The 22,936-nt window shown below is 34.3% G+C and overlaps 1 protein-coding gene across 1 annotated transcript; it reads right to left on the bottom strand.

Moving 5' to 3' along the window:
• Window positions 1-913: 913 nt before the first annotated feature.
• Window positions 914-21,379, bottom strand: LOC133173136 (uncharacterized). Its single transcript, XM_061308076.1, has 12 exons — window positions 21,148-21,379; window positions 20,282-20,516; window positions 19,357-19,413; window positions 19,131-19,221; window positions 18,142-18,302; window positions 17,651-17,961; window positions 7,875-8,009; window positions 5,783-6,017; window positions 4,203-4,259; window positions 2,473-2,563; window positions 2,207-2,367; window positions 914-1,867 (listed from the first exon to the last, which is right to left on the bottom strand). Exons 2-12 carry the CDS (start codon window positions 20,505-20,507, stop codon window positions 1,218-1,220), a joined length of 2,175 nt encoding a protein of 724 aa, XP_061164060.1. The 5' UTR covers window positions 20,508-20,516; window positions 21,148-21,379; the 3' UTR covers window positions 914-1,217.
• Window positions 21,380-22,936: the final 1,557 nt, after the last annotated feature.

Raw genomic sequence — 22,936 nt, 5'->3', positions numbered from 1 at the left:
CAGACTGACCTAAAGGTGTGTCATGACCTTGACTGAAGGTTATGTCATAAAAGTCAAGGTCACTAAGCAATGAGACAGTGAAACTGTGTTGGAACCATATCTTTGGATTAAAAAAAAAATAAAACTTTAGTAAGTTTTCTGCTGATGACAACAAGTCGTAGCATAAAATTGAATGAAGGTCAAATAACAAAAGTCAAGGTCATATAGTGATTGGCAGGAGGAAAACCTAGTCGGTATAACATCATCCCATTCTCTGATCATATCATCCTTTGAGACAAGCTTTTACTGTCTGTACATAACAATACTATGACCTGGTCAAAACTTTAACTCTTTGAAAACCTGTGATCACCTATGTAAATCACCTATGGTAATAAAATACTTTTCTGCCAAGTATGAGCTTTTAATGTTTCTCCATTTTAAAAGTTTTACTGAAAAGTGAACCATGTGATCATGACCTTGTCATAAACTTGGTTCAGGGCCATGAAAACACTTTCCTGATAAGAAGGCTTAGCACAAGCCTCAATTGGTTCTCCATTACAGTATAACTTGTCTTCCCTGTATACCACTGGGCCAGATTTGACAACATTCTGGAATAGATAACATTTTACTGAAAGTTTACATCATAATAAGCAAGATTCTGGAATGCACAATATTCCAATTAGACAAGTTCTAATGTATTAAGTTATGGCCTGGACATGAAGTAGAATTAACAAAGTTTTGAGGATACTTAGGAATTACCATGTCCGTCTGATCATAGATAATGATGTATATACATTTACTATAAAAATTATTCTCAAATGCACATTATATATTATAAGAAAGATCTCTAAAGAAAATGTCTACATTTTCTTTTATCATCTATAATTAAAGCTATCATTCTAACAAAATGACAAATTCAATATAATGACCTGTATTTAAGTAAAGGTAATTATGATTCATTATGGAACAGATGATTTAAAATAAAAATCCCATTGTCTGGCTAAAAACCGCACTTAGTTAGATCTATGATAGGCATTTGATGACAAGAAAAATACTGCATATCACAATAATCTGTCAAAATATGGACAACAGTCATGGCATGCTACAAGAAATGAAAACATACGGAAAACAAATGTATTTAATGCTTAAATACTTCTAAGAAAGACTATCAGTCATGATACTCTGTGTCTGGATAAATGACATATTATGCTGGAATGCTAGTTTTTGATGACAATGAATTAAGGCCTGAATTCTTCAGAAAAAGACTGCGGATCATCGTAGTCTGTTTGAATCTGAAGTGATGGTTCCTCGCTGTCGTTGTCAAGGAGATGCTGTTCATCGTCATCATCATGATACCTTTCCACTAACACCTCCCCATTGTGCAGACTGTCCTCCTTCCTGGCTTTAGGAAGATTCGCCAGGGAAATATTCATGTCCTTAAAGGCTTGCAACAAGAAAATACCCACGACTATGGTCAAGAAACCACATAAATCCCCTGCTATGTCCACTCCGCTCATGTTCCCCCACTCCTTGTATAATATCACAGACATAAAGATAACAAAGGATGTGAAGAAAACATAATAAATAGGAGTCACGACAGCCGTGTTGTAGGTGTCTAAGGCTCTGTTGAGATAATTGAGCTGGAATAATATACACACTACCACCACTACTAGTAGGACCCATGTTAACCAGTTTGTGAACTCATTCCTGCCTTTAAAGGTTTCCTTGATGGCAACACCTACTCCTTTGCAACCCATGACGGTAAAGGCACCAAGAGAAGAACATATAGTGATGTAGACTATGACGGTTTTCTGTCCATAGCGTGGAGCCAAGAAGATAATGGTGAGAACAGCTACCGTCAACAGTACAATGGCCATCACAATAAATACTGTAACAGAAGCAAAAATAGGCATTATACAACTTTATTTTTTATAACAGATGATGTTCTCAGAGTATGAAGTGAAATATATGGATGAAGGTAATCCTCTATTCTACATGCCTGGCAAAAATGTTTTATGTTTCCTTTTGATGATGGGCTATATTTTTCATAAATTTTATTTCATATCTAAAACTGCAAAATTTAGCAAAATATTTTGCATCTATAGTTGCTGTAGTCAGTAATCTGACTTGAAAAACACTGACTTCAAGTTTTTACTATGAAACAGTTATCAGAAATCAATAGATACCTGGATTTCTATTGTTTAATACAATCAGTAAGACAATGTACCTGGATCTTTAATTTTCTCCACTAGTTTCTCCATACTCTCTACTTCCTGTTCTTTGGGAGAGTGTAGTACCATAACTGTTGATCCTAGTATACACAGTCCACAGCCTATCTTACCCAATAAGTTCAGCTTCTCCTTCAAAAATTTGGAGGACAACACAGCACTGAAAGTAAATGAAATGATAAGTGCAATGACACAAATAATACAATATATATTAACTAAATAATTTCTTCAAAAATAAAGAGCTGAAAATAAGAAATGTACATACCTCACAAGAACACTCAAAGCCCCTAAAGGTGTAACCATGGTGGCTGGTGCAAAGGCATAGGCTGCAAAGTTTGCAAATTCTCCAAGTATCACTAGTAAAAGAAAACAATGAAACCAGCTGTTTGTACAGAAAGAGAGGGTACAGATAAGTAACCTCAAATAATTTTTCATCTAAAAATATAGATGTGTCTAGTTTTATGTTAGCTTTTACATTTCCTATCCTTGAGACTTGGTCTAATATCATTAAACCTTGTCAATTTATGCATCTTGGATGGAAGGTGTGCTATAATTCTAAAGTAAATTAGTTTGACCTCAATTTGAAATTATTTTGCAAAACATAGACAAATCATGTCTTGATCATATCATGCATAGTATGAGACCAACAATAATCAAACTTTGTCAGTTGATATACAGTTAACTTTGGTATCTCAAACACCAATATCTCAAAAACCATGGATATGTCGAAATGATTTGGAAGTCCCAACCATTTTTTTCTTTAAGTATTTTATTCTGGATATCTCAAAACCTTGGATATATAGAAATTTCTTCACAGACCCATCGAGTCAGAAATAACAAGGTTTTAGTGTATTTTGAGGTAAAAGTGATTCTTGACCAAAAATTAGGTCAGGGTGACCTCATTTTCAGATTTTATTTCTGTATGTAGTCAAATCTTGTCTAGATTTTATCTTCCAAAGTGTGTGGCCTGGAATCATCATTCCCTACCAGCTATCACATCTTTGGGGAAAGTTTGTTGTAGTAGGCCACAGGGACAACACTTTGGAATTTCTATACCTATACATTGTCAATCATGTCTGGATCATGTTAAATCATGTATGTAGAACCAGAATCATCCTACTTTGTCAGTTGTTGTATCTTGGATGAAAAGTGAGATTTTTGAAACACAAAATATTAGAAATATCCATCACATTAAATATCATTAAAATATCTTTCCTTTCTTGTCTTTTCAACTAGTTAAATGGTACAAGTGAACTTTATCATTTCAGTCATGTTAATACTGACCTAGATCTAAAGAGAGACTCTGTTTAATTGTGTTTATAGGTTACTAGGTTGTTAGTTAGATCAATCCTTGCTTCCGTTGACCCAGTTCATAAAATGGTTTGTGATAATTACTTATATGTGACTGAGTATAAATATCAACTTTTAAGTACACATTTTTCCATGTCCATGAATTACTGTAGATTCCTAAATATACGCGAGGAATAAATTATCGTGTAATTACGCGAGGAGCACCACTCGCGAAATAAAATTACTCGCTTTTATTTTTATGGTGCTTTAATGTATGTAAAATCTCTAGATAAATCACCGATTCGCGAATTATTGTTCCCGCGATTTGACGCCCTTGGGCCATTTCGCGATATTAAGTACTCGCGTAAAATAAGGAATTTACAGTATACTTTTGCATATTTTTACACGTTAATGTTTGTACATTTTGGTACTACCTTAAAGCTTTATAATGGTTTATAGTTAATACAACTAAATCTCAGAAGCTGATTAGTTATAAAGGCTGTCGGTAAAGACACTGCCTAGGTATATTATCACTAAATATATTGATCAAAATGCCAAAAGCTGAAAGATATGTATAACATTTACAGTTACACTGGATATTTATGATCATATTTATTGGGAAAAAGTTAACTTACATTATATCTTCAGGAAATATCAGTATTTATTGACACATTTATAAAGTCAACACAGGTATAAAGTACTTACTTAGAATCATTCCAGCCCACCAAAGCCATTCTTTGAGGTATCCATAGCCACCCTCTCCTGCAGACAAATACATAAAACATTAATTTTAGAGGCAGGTCATAGAATGTACAATATTACTTAAAATTTGAAGCCATTTCTTCAGATTTTAACAAAAATTACATCTCAAGTATCAACATGGTGAATATCAGGAATAAGTTGGGTGAGTAGCCTACCTTTACCTTATCATTAATTCAAGTCTCAAATGTCAAATTCAATACTGAAATTAACATACATCTTTCAATGTTGGATTAATTTAGCTATGTATGCACTTTCAAATTTTCTACTGAAATTTGTCACAGTGTACTTAAAAGTGCATTTAGGACACACAATGGCATTCCAAGAAATCTGCTTAATTTTCTACCCACAGATTGTACAGAAAATGTGATTCTGTGGAATTATGATCCCACAGAAAAAAGTTAGTACATAGTACTGTATGAAGTTTTTTAAATTATGTCTCGAAGTTCTTCATCAGCGTCCCACCATTTTTGAGACAACAAAGCTGGACTCTTATAAATCTAAACCAAATGAACAATGCATGGTACTGTTAATTTAGATTAGCAACCTGTCTCAAAGTTAGGAAACTATTTGACAAGAATTGCTAAAGACAATATAGTCATGCATAGTATAGTATTACAAAGTATGAATAATTTTATAAAATGGGCTACATGTATTGATTATTGTTGTAAGTTCTAAACAGCCCGCACATTAAACATGTTAAGCAAAGGATGTCCATCAAATCATTTACTAATTCAAATGTAAACATCAACATGCAATGTGGCACTTGAGAAAATACTTCACCCAGATTTTATATATATGGCAAACATGCATTTATTTAATTCACTAATTTCAATGTCAAATGTCAAGGTCAAAGTTAACTCAATGGGTTGTAATTGTAATTAAAACTTCTCATCCTTAAATAATTCAGCCTAAAAAATCATACCAGTATTTAATAGTTCTACCACATAAAACAAGGTGAAAGGACAAGGTCAACTCCAATGTCAAGAACCAAAACACCTCATCCTGATTTATCTATGTGTAAAGTTAGATCGTGATAATCAGAATAGATCACTCAAACTGTTTCATTTAGGAGTTTCAAAATCCATACCCACTGTCAGCTGTAATGGCAGTAGACAGTGTATCAAATATCTCAATCATCCAGATTTACCTACATCTGAAGTTCCTCAACAGAGATAGACATATTTCATTAATCAACTTCAAGGTCAAAGCTAAGGTCAACACAGATGATGGCATTTGGAACACCCCAACCTGATTAACCAATCAGAAAAGACTAAAGAAAATATACAACATGCATAAATAAATCAACCTCAAAGCTCATGTCGCCTCAATAAAATTGTTGATACATACAGAAAAGTCTTGATAGATATCAGTTCAGCTTCACTGGTCTGAACAGTTTGTCAATACTCTTTAGATCTAAATCTAAATTAGTTTAGATTAACCATCTAAACACAGTGTGCTCCTTATCTCTAATTATCAATATTCCTTATCTCTACTTATATGTCTCCTTAGAATTTTGTACCTACCTGCTCGAGTTGCCTGGTATTTCGCAAGTTTAAGCAGTCCCCTCTTCTTAAAAATAAAACTTGTCCCAATAAATACACTAGAGCTGATGGCCAGGAACAGACCAATGTAAAAGTTCCTGACCTCTTCTTCTGGGGTCGTGAAGGGCATTGTCTGATTGGATAGATCTGTGATGTTAGTTGTATTGTCTACAGCTATTTGCACTGTAGTATTTCCTATGGCAGGCATGCCGGAAGGCTGCAATGAAATTTGAAATGGTTAAAACCAGTATCAAAATATCTTTCCATATCACTACGTGACTTTAGAAGATAAAAGAAGTAGGATTTCAACACTTTACAGGTTAAAAGAAGTAGGATTCAATATTTAATTTAACACAACTGCGGTCACCCATGAAGGCAAAACATTTAAAACTTCTTCAACAAATATGTCATGTTTAGAATGTAAATAAAGGGTTCTGAGTACACTAATCAATTTTTCTTGATATTTTTTTGTTGGTTTCATTGCAGGTGGCTACAGTGCATTTGAGTATCCACCTTCAATGGTTATGTATAAATGAAGAAAAAATACCACAGGTATAGATGGAAATAGAGTGTTGTCTTATATATGTCATTGATATACTTGAAATACCTGCTTCAAAACATCTGCTTGACTACACATGGAATGTTAAGGAATTTGAGAAATGACAATTAATGTATAATGATATGACAATGGGTTTGTTATAAATATACAGAGAAACATCAACAATTAGTGCTAAAACATCACTTGTATCACAAGTAGCAAATAATTCAAATCAAAAATTATTCCACTTCAATACACACTTTAATAATGCTAAAAGACAGCATTATGCATTGCTTGGCATGAAATCATACTGGAAATTTATTTCAGTGAAGTACAAAATTTAATTTCATAAATAATAAAAGCTTTAAATCTAGACTGAGTACAAATTTAAATATTTTCTTTTCCTGATTCACTGTCTTCTGTAGTTTAATAAAGATCCTTTTATACCCCTCAACAAATGTGACTACAAGGCCACGTCTACTGCTTCCCTAGTTATTTCAAAGGGTGGCAGTATCATATACATGTGCATTTAAAAAAAATGCATTTAAAAATTCAACCAAAAATAAAATAATAATAATAATAATAAAAATGAATTATTTCATGAAAGCTACTGGAGGTACATGTAATTGGTGAAATTAGTAATTGGTGAACAGTATACTCAACTAATGCCATAGAAAAAAAATGATAAGTGAAAAATTAAAAAAAAATTAAATGACTTGTGAATCTTAAACAGCCCCAGTGAAAGCCATTTTATCAAATGAAATGTCACAGGACATGAGACAGCTGGCAAACATATTTTCTCCAGGTGCTATTTCCTAATTCTAACCATGTGTAAATTCAGTTTCAGTAAGCCATAAGAAAATCAATAAGAAATCAACATTTTTTTTTCATCACGATCACTGACTACATCCATATTTTGCTGTCAATAACTTGTGAATACGGCATTCAAGTGCTATTCATTTCTATGAGATTTTCTCTTTATTCATTGTTACTGTAAAATGTGACCAGTTGATATGTTTAATTACCCTAGCTGGTACCAGTTCTATTCAATTTTCTCTGATAAAATACCAGTAATAATTAAAAAAAAAAACAGCTTTACCATCCAAAGTCTGCAGTAATTAACAAATAAATATTTTCAATGCACACCTAAAAGTATTCATTAAATAAATTTTACTATGTACAAACCATACAAATCAGTTCTCTTCATTATGTAATAGACAAAAATGAATCAGATACAGATCATATTGAGAGTGTGTATATAATAGGACTGGTTTTCAGTAAATATATAAGTCCTGAATGAACACAAACCAAATATACTGAATAAAATGTTAATGACTGTCATTTACCAGTGCACTACAGAAAATTAAAACAGCTTTGTTCACAGATAAATTGTCAATCATGAAAGTGAAGAATTAAAACAAATAGGAACCACAAAGTAAAACAAGATCTAGCTAAAGAGAAAAAAGGTATACATGTGACCATGAACATCCAAGTCAGCAGCCATGCAGGAAAAGGAAAAGAGTGTCCATGCCTTACCTTTGGGGTACTAGAAAGTGTTGTAGACAAAACACTTGAAAAGTTCTGTCCAGTGTCGTTGAACATAATGTACCAATACAGCAAAAACAAAAGTACCAAAATAGGCACAACTCCTGAGAGAACTTGAATTGGTTTCTACAAGAAAACACTCACAAATGTTTCATCTCAACCAAAATTTTCAACTCTACAAACAAAACAACAATTAGAAACCCCTATCCATTTAAACGAGTAGATCTAATTGCACAGCATAACCTAGATATATTGTTCTAACAATATAATAATTTTTGAAAAAAAACCCAAAAAACAGGACTTAAACCTTTCAAAATGTCATAAAACTCACATATGCAACTTTTGCATAGTACTAATTTCATTCTGCCGTTTTAACCAATAACTAGTTATTAATTGGTACTGGGTACATGTAACTTAGAAACATGACTGCTAATTAAATGTTCCATTTCATATAATGACAAATATGAAAAAAAAATAAAAATACTTTGAGACTGGTGGATTATTGAGTTTGTAATACTGAATGATTATAATGTAAAACACATGTAATTTTTCTGTTTTGTAGTTTTCATCCATGTTAACTTCTGGCTCACCACTTAGGTAGTTCTGAAGCACCTTTGTTTTTAATCACATTAAAAGCAGAATGTTTGTCTTGTTACTTGGTTACTATGCTATGCTGCGCAGAACTTATCTACTCCACTGACAAAACTACACAACAGTTACCTCACCTTGTTAAAACAGAAGAAAATTTCTATCTCCTTTTGTAAATCCACCTTAAAACACCCAAACTCATCAAATACTATGATCAATGATTTCACTCAATGCCAATGACAAAACATGTGTCAACATGCCACGAAAGCCCCAAACAGAGATTTTAAAATACCCCTATATATGTATGTTCCAGATTTAAATATTGAGCAATTCCCTGGACAAGAGATCCATTCCGCCATGCTCGATGTGACAGTATCTAAATATAGATTTGACACGTGGAAGTGAGATAATCATGAAAGTTGTCTTTTATTCTCATAAGTAAATACGAAATGTAATCGGTAGGGAGGAAATTACAATATTCTCTCACAGGTCCACTACCTAGGCATGGCTTATAAGCACACTATGTTCAAGTATTTGTGTATGAGAATATCTGTGTTTCAATCATCTTACCATGTCCTGGGTTTTAAAGCCATATCTTGTATATCAAATTGTATGTATAATTGATGAATATTGGCAGAATTATCGATTGTGTTTAGGGTATTGTTTTCCTTCCAGTATGAGCCAACAGGTGTACTTCCTGTTTTTCAACTGTCTCTATTAGTAAAACCAAAAACGATAAATTCCGGGAAAAAGACGATGTTTGTAAAAGCTTAAGTGTGCAGAAAGCCTATAGCTTCAGATATATATAAAAATCATGTTCTACTTGTAAATTTTGTGTTTAGAGTAACGTTCTCATTATTGAAGTTTATGATTTTATGATAAACAAAACTTTTCTAAGGAAAATTTTCTCGACAAAATTTATTCTTTTGTTAAAAAAATAATGTGGTACTCGTGCGGTTCGAACCCTAGCAATAAAAATCATGAGTATCATTTTCTTTCGGAACTAGCAAGCTAACCACTATACTACACAAGTCCTAATGAATAGTGGCATTTAAATCATGTATGTGATATGAACCTTGACTTAATGGACTTAAGTATTTCTCGAAAATATGCGAATGTTGTGTCATAAAATTATATTTTAAAGGATAGTGGGTCTTTGTTCCATGCTTTTGGTAACCAAAAATGTATATTTTTATGCAAACTTTGAGGATTAACTTTAAAAAAAAATGGAGCGAAGACCCACTTATATCGAAAAATAGTGTTATAGTATGAGAAAATGACCCTTTTCCCCCTTTTTAGTGTGTGTATAATATTTCATAGGCATATAATTTCAATCTTTGTAAGATTTTTGCAAATTGAAGAGATTTTACATAAAGTATATTTTAATGTTAGATGACATTTCAAGGAAAATTTTGATATAATTGATATTTAATTTTTCACCTTCATGTTTGTCACATCATAGGCTTTTTGCTCATCATGTTCACCCATCTTCTTACGTTTTTTTTTTTTTTTTTTTTTTTTTTTTGTGAAATATATTTTATATATAATAAGGTACATTAGTTTATAAAATGAAACAGTCAAGGTTGATTCTGTATTTTGTTACGTGCATCTGAAGTATATGATACAGGTTTCATTGAAATCAGATCAAAACTGGAGAAAGACTGAGGTGGAATAATTTGAAAAAAAAATCTCATTCTTGTTCACATTGTACTACATTGGATTTTATTAATAACTGCATCATTGTTCATTAATGGTGCAGAATAAATGTGTTCTAACTTCTATCAAGATCAGAAAAAAATCTAGAGAAAGTCGACATGTATAGTTCTAGTGTTTTGAAAGAACTTCAAAGAAATTTCTGTATTACTTATAGTAACAATGACAACGCCATTCTTCGAAATGAAACACCGAGTATGCAGATATAAGTAATGATGTAGTCTACTTGTGTACCAAGTTTTACTGATATCAGACCAAAACTGAAGGAAGTGTTTTCATAGAATTTCAAAGAAATTTCCATTATTTGTAACCATTTCAAAACCATTCCTAAAAATCAGCAACCATTACAAAGAACAATGTATCTTAGTGTTTTTACTCATGTTCCTTAGTTTAGCCTCATATGAATTATACATCACAGTATAGTCTACTCTTGTACGATTTTTTTTTAAAAAGTAAAACAGCCTTGTTGTTTCTGCTGCTGGGCCGTTTTGTTGTCAGGCGATTCCGTGTCTCTAGATGTTTCATCCTCTGACCCGGAAGTTTCCTTGGATGTTGGGACAGCAGAAGGTGGTCAGTCTTTACCCCCCGACTTTGGCTTCCAGGTACTATTTTTCTTCTCTACCACAACCAACTCGATGCCCTCTTGGCTGCAACAGCCATAGCGATGACCGTTTTCTTCCTTGTCCTTCCACTCATTCCTAGAGCTGTCATGCAGATGCCGGGAAACCATGTGCCCCCGCTTCAACTGACATGTTCTACGTCTGCCATTCTGCTTTCCCTGCAATTTATCACCAGATCGTCATACTTTACATGTTTGCGTTCGTAAGCCTCCTGAAATCTAGTCCCCCATGGTACTCTCAGCTCTGTCACCACCAGATTCTTCATGCTCTCATGATTTTTGCCATTGGGCAATCTCTGTTTTTGATCGGAATAAAGCACAGGCACCTGATGTTACTTATTTTTCTTTAAATAAAAATAATATACCCTACCTAATAATTCATTAGGTAGGGGTATATTTTCTTTTAGTAAAAGAAAAATAAGTAACGCGAGGTTCCTGTGGAATAAAGGGCTGAAATACTGCTGACTCGGTTTTAAACCATATACAATCAATCAATTGATCGGAATTTCAGCTTCTTCTCAAGGTCGACTCGCAGTTCCTAAATGCTCAGTATGCCATCTTTGTCAGTTGTTTGCTACTCCTCTCTGACAAAATTGATGAAGTGTGGCTGCATGGTTCAAGAGTTTATGGTCATATTCCGTTCTGTCTTTCGTAGTGTTTGGGCAACTACTCTAAGAACCTGCTCATGCCGCTTCGCATAATGGACACATTGTGTTTTGTGCCATTCCCAAGATCGTCAGGTTTGTTGGCGTTGGCAGTACATCATACACAGTTCTCAGTAGAACATATACTTCCATACACCACTCCATGTCAACACCCTCTATTCTATTTCCCATTTAGTCCAATTTCCTTGGCATCCCATCTCCACTGCATTTTTTATACTGACTTTTCTTCCTGTTTTATCTTCTGTTGGACTTATTTCATCTATCTCTGGCTGCTGCGCCTGTTTTGTTGATCTTGTTGGTTAATTGGATAGTGTATCCCTTAGCAGTAGGTTCCTACAATGCTTTATGACGAAGTCTTGATTCTGTTTCCAACACTACATTATTTTATCCCCCCCCCGTCCTGACTGTATGTAGGCTCCAGCTTGTCTAACTTTCGGATAATTGGAGTCTTTGAGGGGTCATTGCCAAACGGGCCTTCCCTGTTTTGAATTCTATCACTGATGTGAGACACAAACATAGGTAACCATAGTTTGGTGGTCCTGTTGTAAAATTTGGCTGATGAAAAGCACTGTGGTAGTACCGTACTCCCACCCACTGTCGGAGATAAAGGTTGACCTTCCTCTCAATGCCCTCTACAGTTGTTATGGCAATGTCGTGCCCAAAATTAGTATGAAAATTCATGCCCTTGATTTCCCAGGAAAGCTTGCTTGTCGATGTTAACCAGCCTTTTTGTTATCTCCTGTTCTAGCCGTCCGCTTTTGTTCACGTTCTTTATTGTATACTGTGCCATTGCCATAGGCACCTGAAGGGCTTGTAATGATATATATTCACCCTTGGTCTTCAGCATGAATCTCTGGATGATCTCTCCTTTCCTTTTTAACCAGATATCTCGATTGAACTTTGTTCGGGCCCAAGTGCTTTTTTCCTCCAAGGCTCTCAATACCAATCTCGCCTGTAAGAAAACAGTATTCGAGCTCAAATGTCCATTAAACATTACAAAATAAGAGCAGAGCAAACACGGACCTCTAAGACATCAGAGGTGGGATCAGGTGCCATGGAGGAGTGAGCATCTCCTTCCGACCGGTCACAGCCATGTGCTCCTTGTCATGATCAGGAATAACGGAAAAAACCGTCGACAATTCAGTGTGTAAATAATGGCTTAACAATTAGTATGATAAAAGTCAGTCAGCATTTGACTTAATGAAAGTTTGTATTTGCTGACAAGGTCATTGTATCGACCTTAGAACTTACGAAATGATGACTTTAAAGGAGACTACTGATATTCTTGTTTCATCAACTTGTTTGTCAATAACTTACCTCGTTTTAAAACTTGTTCATACGTAGAGCATGCTCTGGCGTATCGAATCAACAGAGATATACATCCCATATGCAGGTGATAAGGGTATATTGCTGCATAAGTAAGGGAAGTTGACGATTGAAAATTTAGTCATCACGTTTATCATAAAGCTTTGTTGTTAATTTACCATTACCGTCTTTTTATAATAAAATATCCAAATATGAAACAGATGAGTCAGACTGTGGTATCTTTTATCTCAAGCTCACCGGGATATATCGTGTCGACATAAGAAATGGAAATAACCATTGTTAATTGACAATACGTCGTCGATATATCTAAATGTCGAGTTGAAGGCCACAGCAAAGTGTTTTCTTCTTTTCACGTAAAAGATTTTGAACAAATTCTGCTTCATAAGAATACAAAAATAGGTCTGCTAATAACGGGGCGCAATTGGTACCCATGGAAATTCCAATAGATTGTTGGAAAAACTGGTCTCCAAAAACCACATAGATATTGTCAATCAGAAACTAGGGCATCTTTTCAATGTCAAATTCAGATTACTTGTGTGTACAATCAGATTGTTTTTAACAAAGTTATTTTGCAAATGACCAATGACAAGGTAAGTAAATTAACGAGTTCCATTTTTATTGAAAAAGCAGCTGTCAACGACGTCAGAAAGTTTGGACTTTAATTTATCGTGGGGAATAGTTGTACATAAAGTTGAAAAGTCGTGAGTGTTGTTGATTTTGGTAAAATTTTGTGATTTCAAATGTCCAAAAGTTCCTTGGAATTTTTTAGTATCCACATCTGATTTACACCACTTCTCGAATATATTGTTGCACAGTACTCTTGAAGTTTCTCCTTCACTACTGTTAATATCGAGTAAAGAAAGAGGCTTGGTAGAACATTTACTGGAACCCACTATGTATCCTTCACGCAGCCTCTGCTTGGTGGCTTCCCAATGTTTGCCTTAGTCTTTGGTCCTCTGGTCTCTCTTCTCTCCACCTCTATCAAAAGATTTATTACCATGATGAAAATTGATAAAGATGTGGTACAATCTTTAATTATGCCTTTTTCAAGTGGAATTGTACCATACATGTTCCCTTACTCCAACCAGACACTTTGTTTATTTTACCTTCTTGATCAGTTGTGAGATTACACTGGTATGCTATTTAAAAGAATGCATCCTGAGAACCCTGGTATGCCCACTTTCTGCAATGATATCCACATCCCGTTCTCCATTAAGTGGATGTCGTCCTTCTCGTAAGCAATGCGAAGAAAATCTTGCCTTTCGAGTTGAGGAGTGATATAGTTCTGATTTTTTTTTTATCTACGCCGATCTCTCCTCTTTGACAACCATTTGCTACTTGCTAGCAAGGTGAAATGTTGCATTTCTTCCAGATCACTCTTAACAGCTCCATAGCTTCTTGTATTGTGAAGTTTGGGGCACTTCTTATAGATAGACCGTTTCTGTCACTCCTGTTTCTTTTCCACACCGAATATGTCCTCTGCCACGATGTATATCATTCTTATCATGCTCTCCAATATCGTCGTCAAATTTCTCCCATTCACTGCTTATCATTTTTTCTCTCTCATATCGTCTGGAATGTTCTCTTATGTAACGTCATTTGATCCCCTCCCGTCTCTTTGGCTAGAAACAAGTTTTCAGTTCTCTGGTGTTAGTCCTATAACTGTGATCCTCCTCCCGCCGGTCTGATCAGCTGTTGATGTGTGTTCTTCCTGTAGAGATTCTTGTAGACCTTAATTTTCACAATTGCCCTTTCGAAGTCCTACATACAAGCCTCGTCATTTCCGGTTTGTCATCTAGGTTTTGTCTTTTATCCTCCCTAGATCTCGAAAGACCTCAAGGGTATTGATTCGTCTCGGTACCTGTATCTTGGTAAAATAGCTCTTTTTAAATGCTGCATGTCATAGTGCTGGTCATTAATGCATGCATTGGGTTTCGGTCTTTCTTGAATGTCTTCCGTCTCTCCAGAAGTTACTAATCTACCAGAATCCTCGGTAATCATTCAGTCTTTCCTGAGTCACCGGTTCTTCAGCAATATAATTACCTAAACCAGCATTGGTATATTTCTGCTGTTCCTGGACTGCATCTAGCCATCAGCTGGTTCATTCTCCTGACGTTTCATACTCCCAAAACGTCCCCGGGATTATGGGACAGAAGCAGGTGATCAGCCACTCTAGCTGGGTAAACATGGCGACACCTCTTTTATATCAAAAACTGATAAGTAGAATTATGTTTCTTTGTATAGTCTACTTTTGTATCAAGTTTATTGAAATCGGACGTAAAGTGGAAGGATAGCATTTTGAGAAATTGTTTATATAAATATAAAGAGACAGAAATGGACACCTCATCATCGCATTAATTAGCTCCCGTAGAGCTGAAAAAAAGCAGTGCTAGACAAGTAATAATTTTTCCATCTCCCTTTATTTTGGTCCTTAAACTCTAATTTAATTCTTCTTGAAATCATTTTTTTTTTCATGGCATTATTCATAAAAACACTTTGAAAACACATCATACGAGTCCTGTGGTATAAATTATTGTCTCCTTTAATTGTTAAATCATCCAGTTTTTTTTTTTTAAGCTATGGCAAATGGTTAAGGTTCGATCAAAACCAATTATCTCATGATCGGATAAAAATTAGGTGCGAGTATGAGGAGAATTAAAGAAATTCCGAATACTTTTAAAATTTCATTTGAAGGCCGGTTACAAACCCCTTTACATACACAATATAGGTTTTTCGAGTTTTTATTTTTTTTTAAAGGGGTGCTTTTTTAGCTTCTGAACCCCACCACACACACATTTTAAAGTAAAACTAGTGTCGATCATTGCCGTTTGTATTGTGTTTAGACATAAATTCGAAAAAAAAAAACACGTTAATGCAGCCTGTGTTCTTCGACAACATTCCATCCAACTGTTACCAGGGACCTATATAGTATATAGGTCCCTGCTGTTACCGTAAATGAGTACACGGCCACACACCCTCCCCATTACTAAATAAAGTTCAGAATTATACTGATATATCATCAAGAAATACTATTACATCTCACTACTATCCAAACCGATGATAATTTTGTCACTCTTTAAAATCATTATCTCGTGTATACGAGTGCAAATCAAACACCAAAATTTCTTTAAAAAGTATGTATAATGAGAAAAAGTCGTTGAATTCTAACCTTCCTATCTGTTAAATAAGATAAGCCTAAATGAACATTCTTTTTTTTCTTGTAAAATGTACTAATATATTGATCTGCTTGAACATCTAAGGTCATAACGTCTACCAATTCAATGTTTTGCTATCAATCATTTAAATGAGATTTCAAAAAAAAACAAAAATGCGCTGATTAAGAGGGGGGTCGGACCCCCCCCCCGGAATTTGCAGTTATTAAAAATATATAGTGAAGCAAATGTTTTTTGGGGGGGGCTTGTCAAGTAAATTTCGGGGTTTGATAAGCTTGGGAAGTTATTTATTTATTTTTGCTTATCAAGATTTCTGGGTTGGAATTCTTTTGAATTGGACAGCCCCCCCCCCCCCCCCCCCGAAAAAAATTTCTGGACATGCGCCTGAAAAATCTACAATTTTCTCCATTGTTTGAAAAATATGTTCAAACATATGGTCACGTCAGTGAACAAGAGTACTTGCAGTAATTGGAGGATTGCAAGTATAGCTTGATCAGCTAATAATTTAATTCTGGTTATAACACGATATAATGATTGGACAAAAAACGTATAAATTGGGCATCCTCACAACCTCAGGGGTCCGGAGTCAACTCATTGCCAATGACTTCACTGTTTATAAGGTTTTAACTGTCCCAACCCAGTTTATACCATATAAATTGGGTAGCTATTAATATGTATATATTGCAGTGTCAATATATATATATATATATATATATATATAAAACCCTTTTCTCTGAATGTGCCAACAACTTTAGACAAGTTTGCTTAAACAATGTAATAGTTACAATAACATATGCATATATATGATTTAATCAGAAAGTTTTCAATCATTTCTTGCAGAGTATGCACCAGACCCATCCATCCAAAATATTCCTTTAAGAAAAGACCAACTATTATTATTCATTACTACTAATTGAAATCACTTTATTCAAAGCTATACAGCATCATAGTAGGACTTCAGCATTTCAGGTGATTCTAATCTCAGTGTAGTCAAACTTTTGGCTTTCTGACACATGACTGCAAACAACCTACAACTACTGAAAGGTAAAACTCTGTAAATCAAACCTGACATCAATTGGAATTCAAAAATATGTAAATTACTGGCATAACTGGTGTTATTTTCAAGGTAAATGCTCACCTTGTAATTATAGATTCAATACAACTGAGGTCTCAAACACCATTCGCTGATGGATTTTTCAATTTTTCACTAAATGGTAATAATCTTCAAGTTACAGCAGCATTTCAGATTTGTAAACAGGAAATTTGTTCAGCACCTTTTTTGACAAAATTTACCAATTAGAAACTATTCCCTAATGGTTAATATTAGAAATAGTGGGAAAATGTACATTATAAGTATATAAATTCTTAAATATTCATTATAATACCCAACCCTCAATGTCTGATGTTATCTGTCAAAGACTGAAAATCCTCCGAGTCTGACTGAATATGTAGCACTGGTTCTTCCCCATTCTCGTCATCCGGAGTTTGTCTAGGATCTTCCTTCTTTGCCTTGGGTAGATTACTCAGGGAAATATCCATGCTTTTAAATGCTTGTAACAGGAAAATTCCACCCACTATGGTCAAAAAACCACAGATGTCTGTCGTAATTTCTATTCCATCCATGTATCCCCATTCTTTATATAGTATTGCAGACATAAAAATCACAATTGATGTGAAAAATACATAATAAACTGGAGTCACGACAGCCGTGTTGTACGTGTCTAAGGCTCTGTTGAGATAATTGAGCTGGAATAATATACACACTACCACCACTACTAGTAGAACCCATGTTAACCAGTTTGTGAACTCATTCCTGCCTTTTAAGGTTTCCCTGAGAGCTACCCCTAGCCCTTTGCAGCCTAGGACTGTAAAGGAGCCCAGAGTAGAACATATAATGATATAGATGATGACTGTTTTCTGTCCATAGCGAGGGGATAGGAAGATAATGGTGAGTATGGCCAAAATTAACACCAAGGCAGCAATCACAATAAATACTGAAAATATGTAGATGAAATGTAATTAGCTTAAGTTTCAAATCAATATATAGATTTATACAATCCTTCCCTGTAATAACACAGCAAACTTTAACATCAGTTTAACAACAAAATTAAATTGTAACAGACGGTTCAATACGAGAGTGTCCTATAGAGTTATTCAGTGATACAGCTGTTTACCTGGATCTTTAATTTTCTCAAGTAATTCATCCATGCTTGCAATCTCCTGCTCCTTTGGAGAATGAAGAACAACAACTGTTGACCCCACAATGCACATGCCACAACCAACTTTTCCTAACAAATTGAGCCTTTCCTTTAAAAATTTTGAGGATAACACTTCACTGCAAAAAAGCGAAATCTTGAAGCAACTTCTTTTGCAACTGTTTTATAATCTAATAATTTATAAAATCATATGCTGGTCAATTATAGGCAAATAATTATAAAAACATGTTTGATACAAACTAGATACACATAGTAATATTTAGATAGCCCAACAGTTTGAGAGTAGGGATGGAGGCAATTAACCAGTTATTAAAGTGTAATGGGTGTAATGGGAAAGTAGAAAATTTATGACTGGACCTAGACTCAAACCAGGGACCCCTGCATTACTAGTCAGGTGCTCTATCCACCCAAGCCAGTATCCAGTCCATATTGCCCAAACCACCATAAAAGTAATGTCAAACATTCAGTAATGATAGTTAGTCAGTCTCATGTAGTGTGCAACCCATAAAAGCTATGTGAAGAACATCTATAGTTCTTTTCCAAAATTTATATTTTGTTCTTTGTAGTTCTCCGGGACAAAAGAGTGGCTTCTCTTCCCATTTAAAATCAATCCCTGATCTGCCATTATGGGAATCTAGCTATATGTCCATGGATCAATTATTTTCAACTTTCTATAAAAGTTTAAGTTTATGTTTGAACAAAAATAAAATTAAAGCTGAATCGCAGAAAATAAAGTTTTCCCTTGATGGGGCATTGGTTTCTAACAAGTGACATCCCAAAGCCATATTTAGTTGTATCAACTACTCAGTGAGGTGGACTGAAGAATTATTTACACAAACTGATACATCAAAAGGCATTGATGAAATTTTCCGCAAGATATATTAGATCACAGAAGGAAAAATATCTCTGCTATATTGTAAAGGGTTTTAATTTTGAAATAAACTCACCTCACTAAAACACTCAGAACTCCCAATGGAGCTACCAAAGTAGCATTTGCAAATGCATAGGCTGCAAAGTTGGCTAATTCCCCTACTATCACTGAAAATCAAAGGCATATACGTCTCCAAAAAAATCTGTTTTGCATTTTAGTTCACCAGAAATTACTGGTCCTATACTTTCAATTAATAGGATACTTTGACTAGTATCAAGCTATGGATATATAGTGTTACCTACTTAGAATCATTCCTGTCCACCATAGCCATTCTTTCAGGTAGCCATAACCACCTTCCCCTGAAAGTTACATTTGAATATATACATACTACCATATTTACACGTATGAGTACATATATACATGTATATGTTTGCTCAAACCTCTGTTTCACATAATTAGACTTAATAAATAGCTAGGTTCACTTTTTGTGTAAAATGCATTGTCCATTTACATATTTACTGACTATCACCCTATGTCCTGTTTCAAACACCAATATGGAGACTAATTGCTTTTATTTCATCTAAGAGTCCAAAGAGTAAGGCATTAAAACAGGCTTTGTGAAATTACAATGTTGAAGGGTCTTGAATTTTGCAGAAAACATGTTAATTTGAGTACCTTCAGCAAAGAATTAAATATGAGCACACCCCTTGATCCCCAAAATTATCTCTAGTAACAATTAATTCTACCATTACATGTATATATAATTGTAAATTATGGATCAGAGGTTGGGCTCTATACAATTTTTTATTAAAAAGCTTAACATATTGGCCATTTTTTAAGAATTTTTCAGGTTATATGAATAATGATGCAATTCATGACATCATAATACATCAGCTAGCACAGGGATTACGCCATTTTTAATTGATATGCAGTTATCAACGATTCAAGCAATATTAAAAGCATTGTCAATTAAATTTGGGCTGTTTTGATTTTTTCCAGAAATTCACAGGGCCAAAAAAGGCCCTAATTGAACCTCACTCTTTGAATATTTAATTTACACATAAAAACAAGGAAACATTGTACAATTCTAAATGAGAAACCAAGCGTATTTTATATTGAAGCTTTATTATCATGAAAGAAATAAATGAAAACAAAAGGGAAAATGAGTGGCAGAGAATAAAGAAAAAAAAAACCATTGCCATAAATCTGCTGCTATCAACTACATACCTGCTCTAGTGCCTTGATGTTGTGCAAGTTTGAGAAGTCCCCTCTTCTTAAAAATAAAACTTGACCCAATAAACAGACTAGAACTGATGGCCAAGAACAGACCAATGTAAAAGTTCCTGACTTCTTCTTCGGAGGTCATGTAGGGGATCGTATGGTTAGACTGGTCACTAACATTGACTGGTTTGTCATCAAAGGTCACAACTGACGTATTTTCCAGGAAAGGCATTTCAGTTGTCTACAACATAATTTTTTAAAACATTTTGAGTATTTGAAGACTAAAATTATGAGTTGGCATGATTTTATTTCTCCTTTAAAAGTCCATGAGGACAGGACCCCCCCCCCCCTCCAGTAGATTTTTTTTATATACTGATTTTTGATATACTGATTTTCACTGATTTGTACCCTTGCATGTATGTATGTACTTTAGTATATGTTTTAGTAATCTGAAAACACACTGTATTTTTTTCATTTTGTTTGTAACATGGTTGTATGCCAACATGTTTGGTGAATCAATAAATAAATTGAATTGAATTGAATTATATACAGGGATGGAAGAATTTTTAAAAAATCTTTAAAATGTTTATTTTAGGTAATTTTTCGAATTGATGGAATGGATTAGATCACAATCTTGTCGTTAAAAGATAATTTATGAGAAAAGTCCGGGATTTAAATCGGTTGGGGGGGGGGGGTCCTTTCCTCAAGCCTCTGTGTATCATTGAATTTACTGCGTGGTAGACACAAATTTACAATATCACAATCCTTTAAGAAATATGTCTATATTGCATTTTTTAAAGTAAAACCACAGGTAAAAGATGAATGTCACTTTAAAAATATTACTAGAATGAAAAGATAGCACACGAGCTTACCTGAAAGGCGATGTTTTTTAATTCTGTCAAATACTTGACATATTCTTAAATAAAACATTGCATATATGCAATTGCACATTAGTTACATAACGTGTGCTGAATTATCACCTCTCACAAACATCAAATTTCAACCTAGTATATATACAGAAACTTCGAGAACAAACTCCTCATGGAAAAAAAGCACGTGATGTGTTACGGATAAATGGAATCGATATCCCGATATTCATTCAATCATGAACTTCCTTTGACTGTCATACATTGTGCAAAGACTGCCAAAGATACCTAGAAAGAATATTCTGTCTATGCTTTCGAAAAACTCACGTCACCTGACAAGAAGTTTATTTACAGCTAGGATCTGTTTCAGATTTCTCAGCTGTTTCGAAATTTGCTCATTGATATTCCTAACAATGTAATGACACTTAAGGAGGACGTCAAAACAAGATAAAGGGTGTTTGTGGGCGTTAGCTGTGTTCTACGATATGCTGGATTTCTCTAGCCCAATTGTTAAATGACGAGAACAAGCCAGAAAAACATGCCCTATTACCCTATGGTCTCAAAAATACATTGACTCGCTTCTCGAGTGGGAACAATTAAGAACAACAAGTATGGACAAAATACGTAATATAAGGCACTATGCCCTACTTAAATATGTTTATATAGGCCTACATGTACAGATTTTTAAAAACTATTTCCGTGCAAACTTCCGTTAATTTTATGACACAGTTACAATATTAAATAAAAAATTGATTTGCATAAAAAATATTTTTCTCCTGTGCGACTACCAGTGCCTCTACAATTGACAATTAGAGCTTTGTATAGATTGGGATCAATCGCCCAAATGAGATGTAATATCCCAAATGGGATATATATTTATAGTGCAAAAAATGAAGATTTTTTAAATTTAAATATAAATATTAAAAATCCGCATCAAAATACTTAAAGGGCAATATCTTTTGGTTAACAAGTTTTTCTGTATCCTCACTATTTAGGAGATCGATCCCTCGGAAGATCCTAACTTTCTCTGGGATCAATCTCACAATCTGTAGGGTTATGGAAAAACTTGCTTGCCAAAAGTTATTTCATTCAGTTTATATTTATGCAGATTTACAGTATACGAAAGCCCATTGAGCTCATTTTCGTAGATAAAAAAATATAATTTTCGCGTTGCGAAACTTTCGCGAATAAACGCGTAACTTTCGCATTATAACGCGAAACTTTCGCGAATAAACGCGTAACTTTCGCGAATAAACGCGAAACTTTCGCGTTATAACGCGTAACTTTCGCGAAACTTTCCCTGTAAAACAGAGACATTTGCATAAGTCTACAGTTTGTTTTACTTTTTAATGATCTAGTTTATTCATTACAGTGAAAAACGAAAGACTATTTGAACTTGGATTATCATGAGCTGAAATTTTATGTTTTCTCGCCATTGAATGCGTCTTTCCTCTTTCTAATTCTTTTTTGCCGTCACATTTTGTCTTTCTCAATGCTGTTCAATACAAGTGTTGAAGCGTATAGTAGAGGAGCGAAAATACAAGTCTAATTTTAATTAGATTGAACACTCTATATAGAATTTGAAATAAAAGATCTCAGAAAATTGACAACAATGAGGTAAATTTGTATTTCACGGAACAATTGTGTCATATCACATGAGTAACCTAATGTGAAAATTGGATGGCAAATATTCGTATCAAATATTTCATCTCCGATAGACTCACTGAAGAAATACAACATTGTATTTTAAGGTTGCACCATCTGGGCATACCATTACTTACGAAAACATTGACAA

This window comes from Saccostrea echinata, unplaced genomic scaffold (assembly GCF_033153115.1).
Source record: "Saccostrea echinata isolate AGI-Se365-2 ecotype Australia unplaced genomic scaffold, CSIRO_AGI_Sech_v1 ptg000056l, whole genome shotgun sequence".
In the NCBI taxonomy this organism is placed as follows: Eukaryota; Metazoa; Mollusca; class Bivalvia; order Ostreida; family Ostreidae; genus Saccostrea; species Saccostrea echinata.
The sequence above is the reverse complement of the archived record's forward strand: the minus strand, read 5'-3'. Positions and strand labels throughout refer to the sequence as shown.

What these genes read in the sequence shown, in the direction of transcription:
- LOC133173136 (XM_061308076.1), bottom strand. Translation starts at nt 20,507, where the DNA reads ATGCCTTTCCTGGAAAATACGTCAGTTGTGACCTTTGATGACAAACCA. An exon ending in ATACCAGGCAACTCGAGCAG is followed by an intron (nt 4,260 to 5,782) that starts GTAGGTACAAAA and finishes ATTTGTCTGCAG; the next exon opens with GAGAGGGTGGCTATGGATAC. An exon ending in GGAGAAAATTAAAGATCCAG is followed by an intron (nt 1,868 to 2,206) that starts GTACATTGTCTT and finishes CTTCTGTTACAG; the next exon opens with TATTTATTGTGATGGCCATT.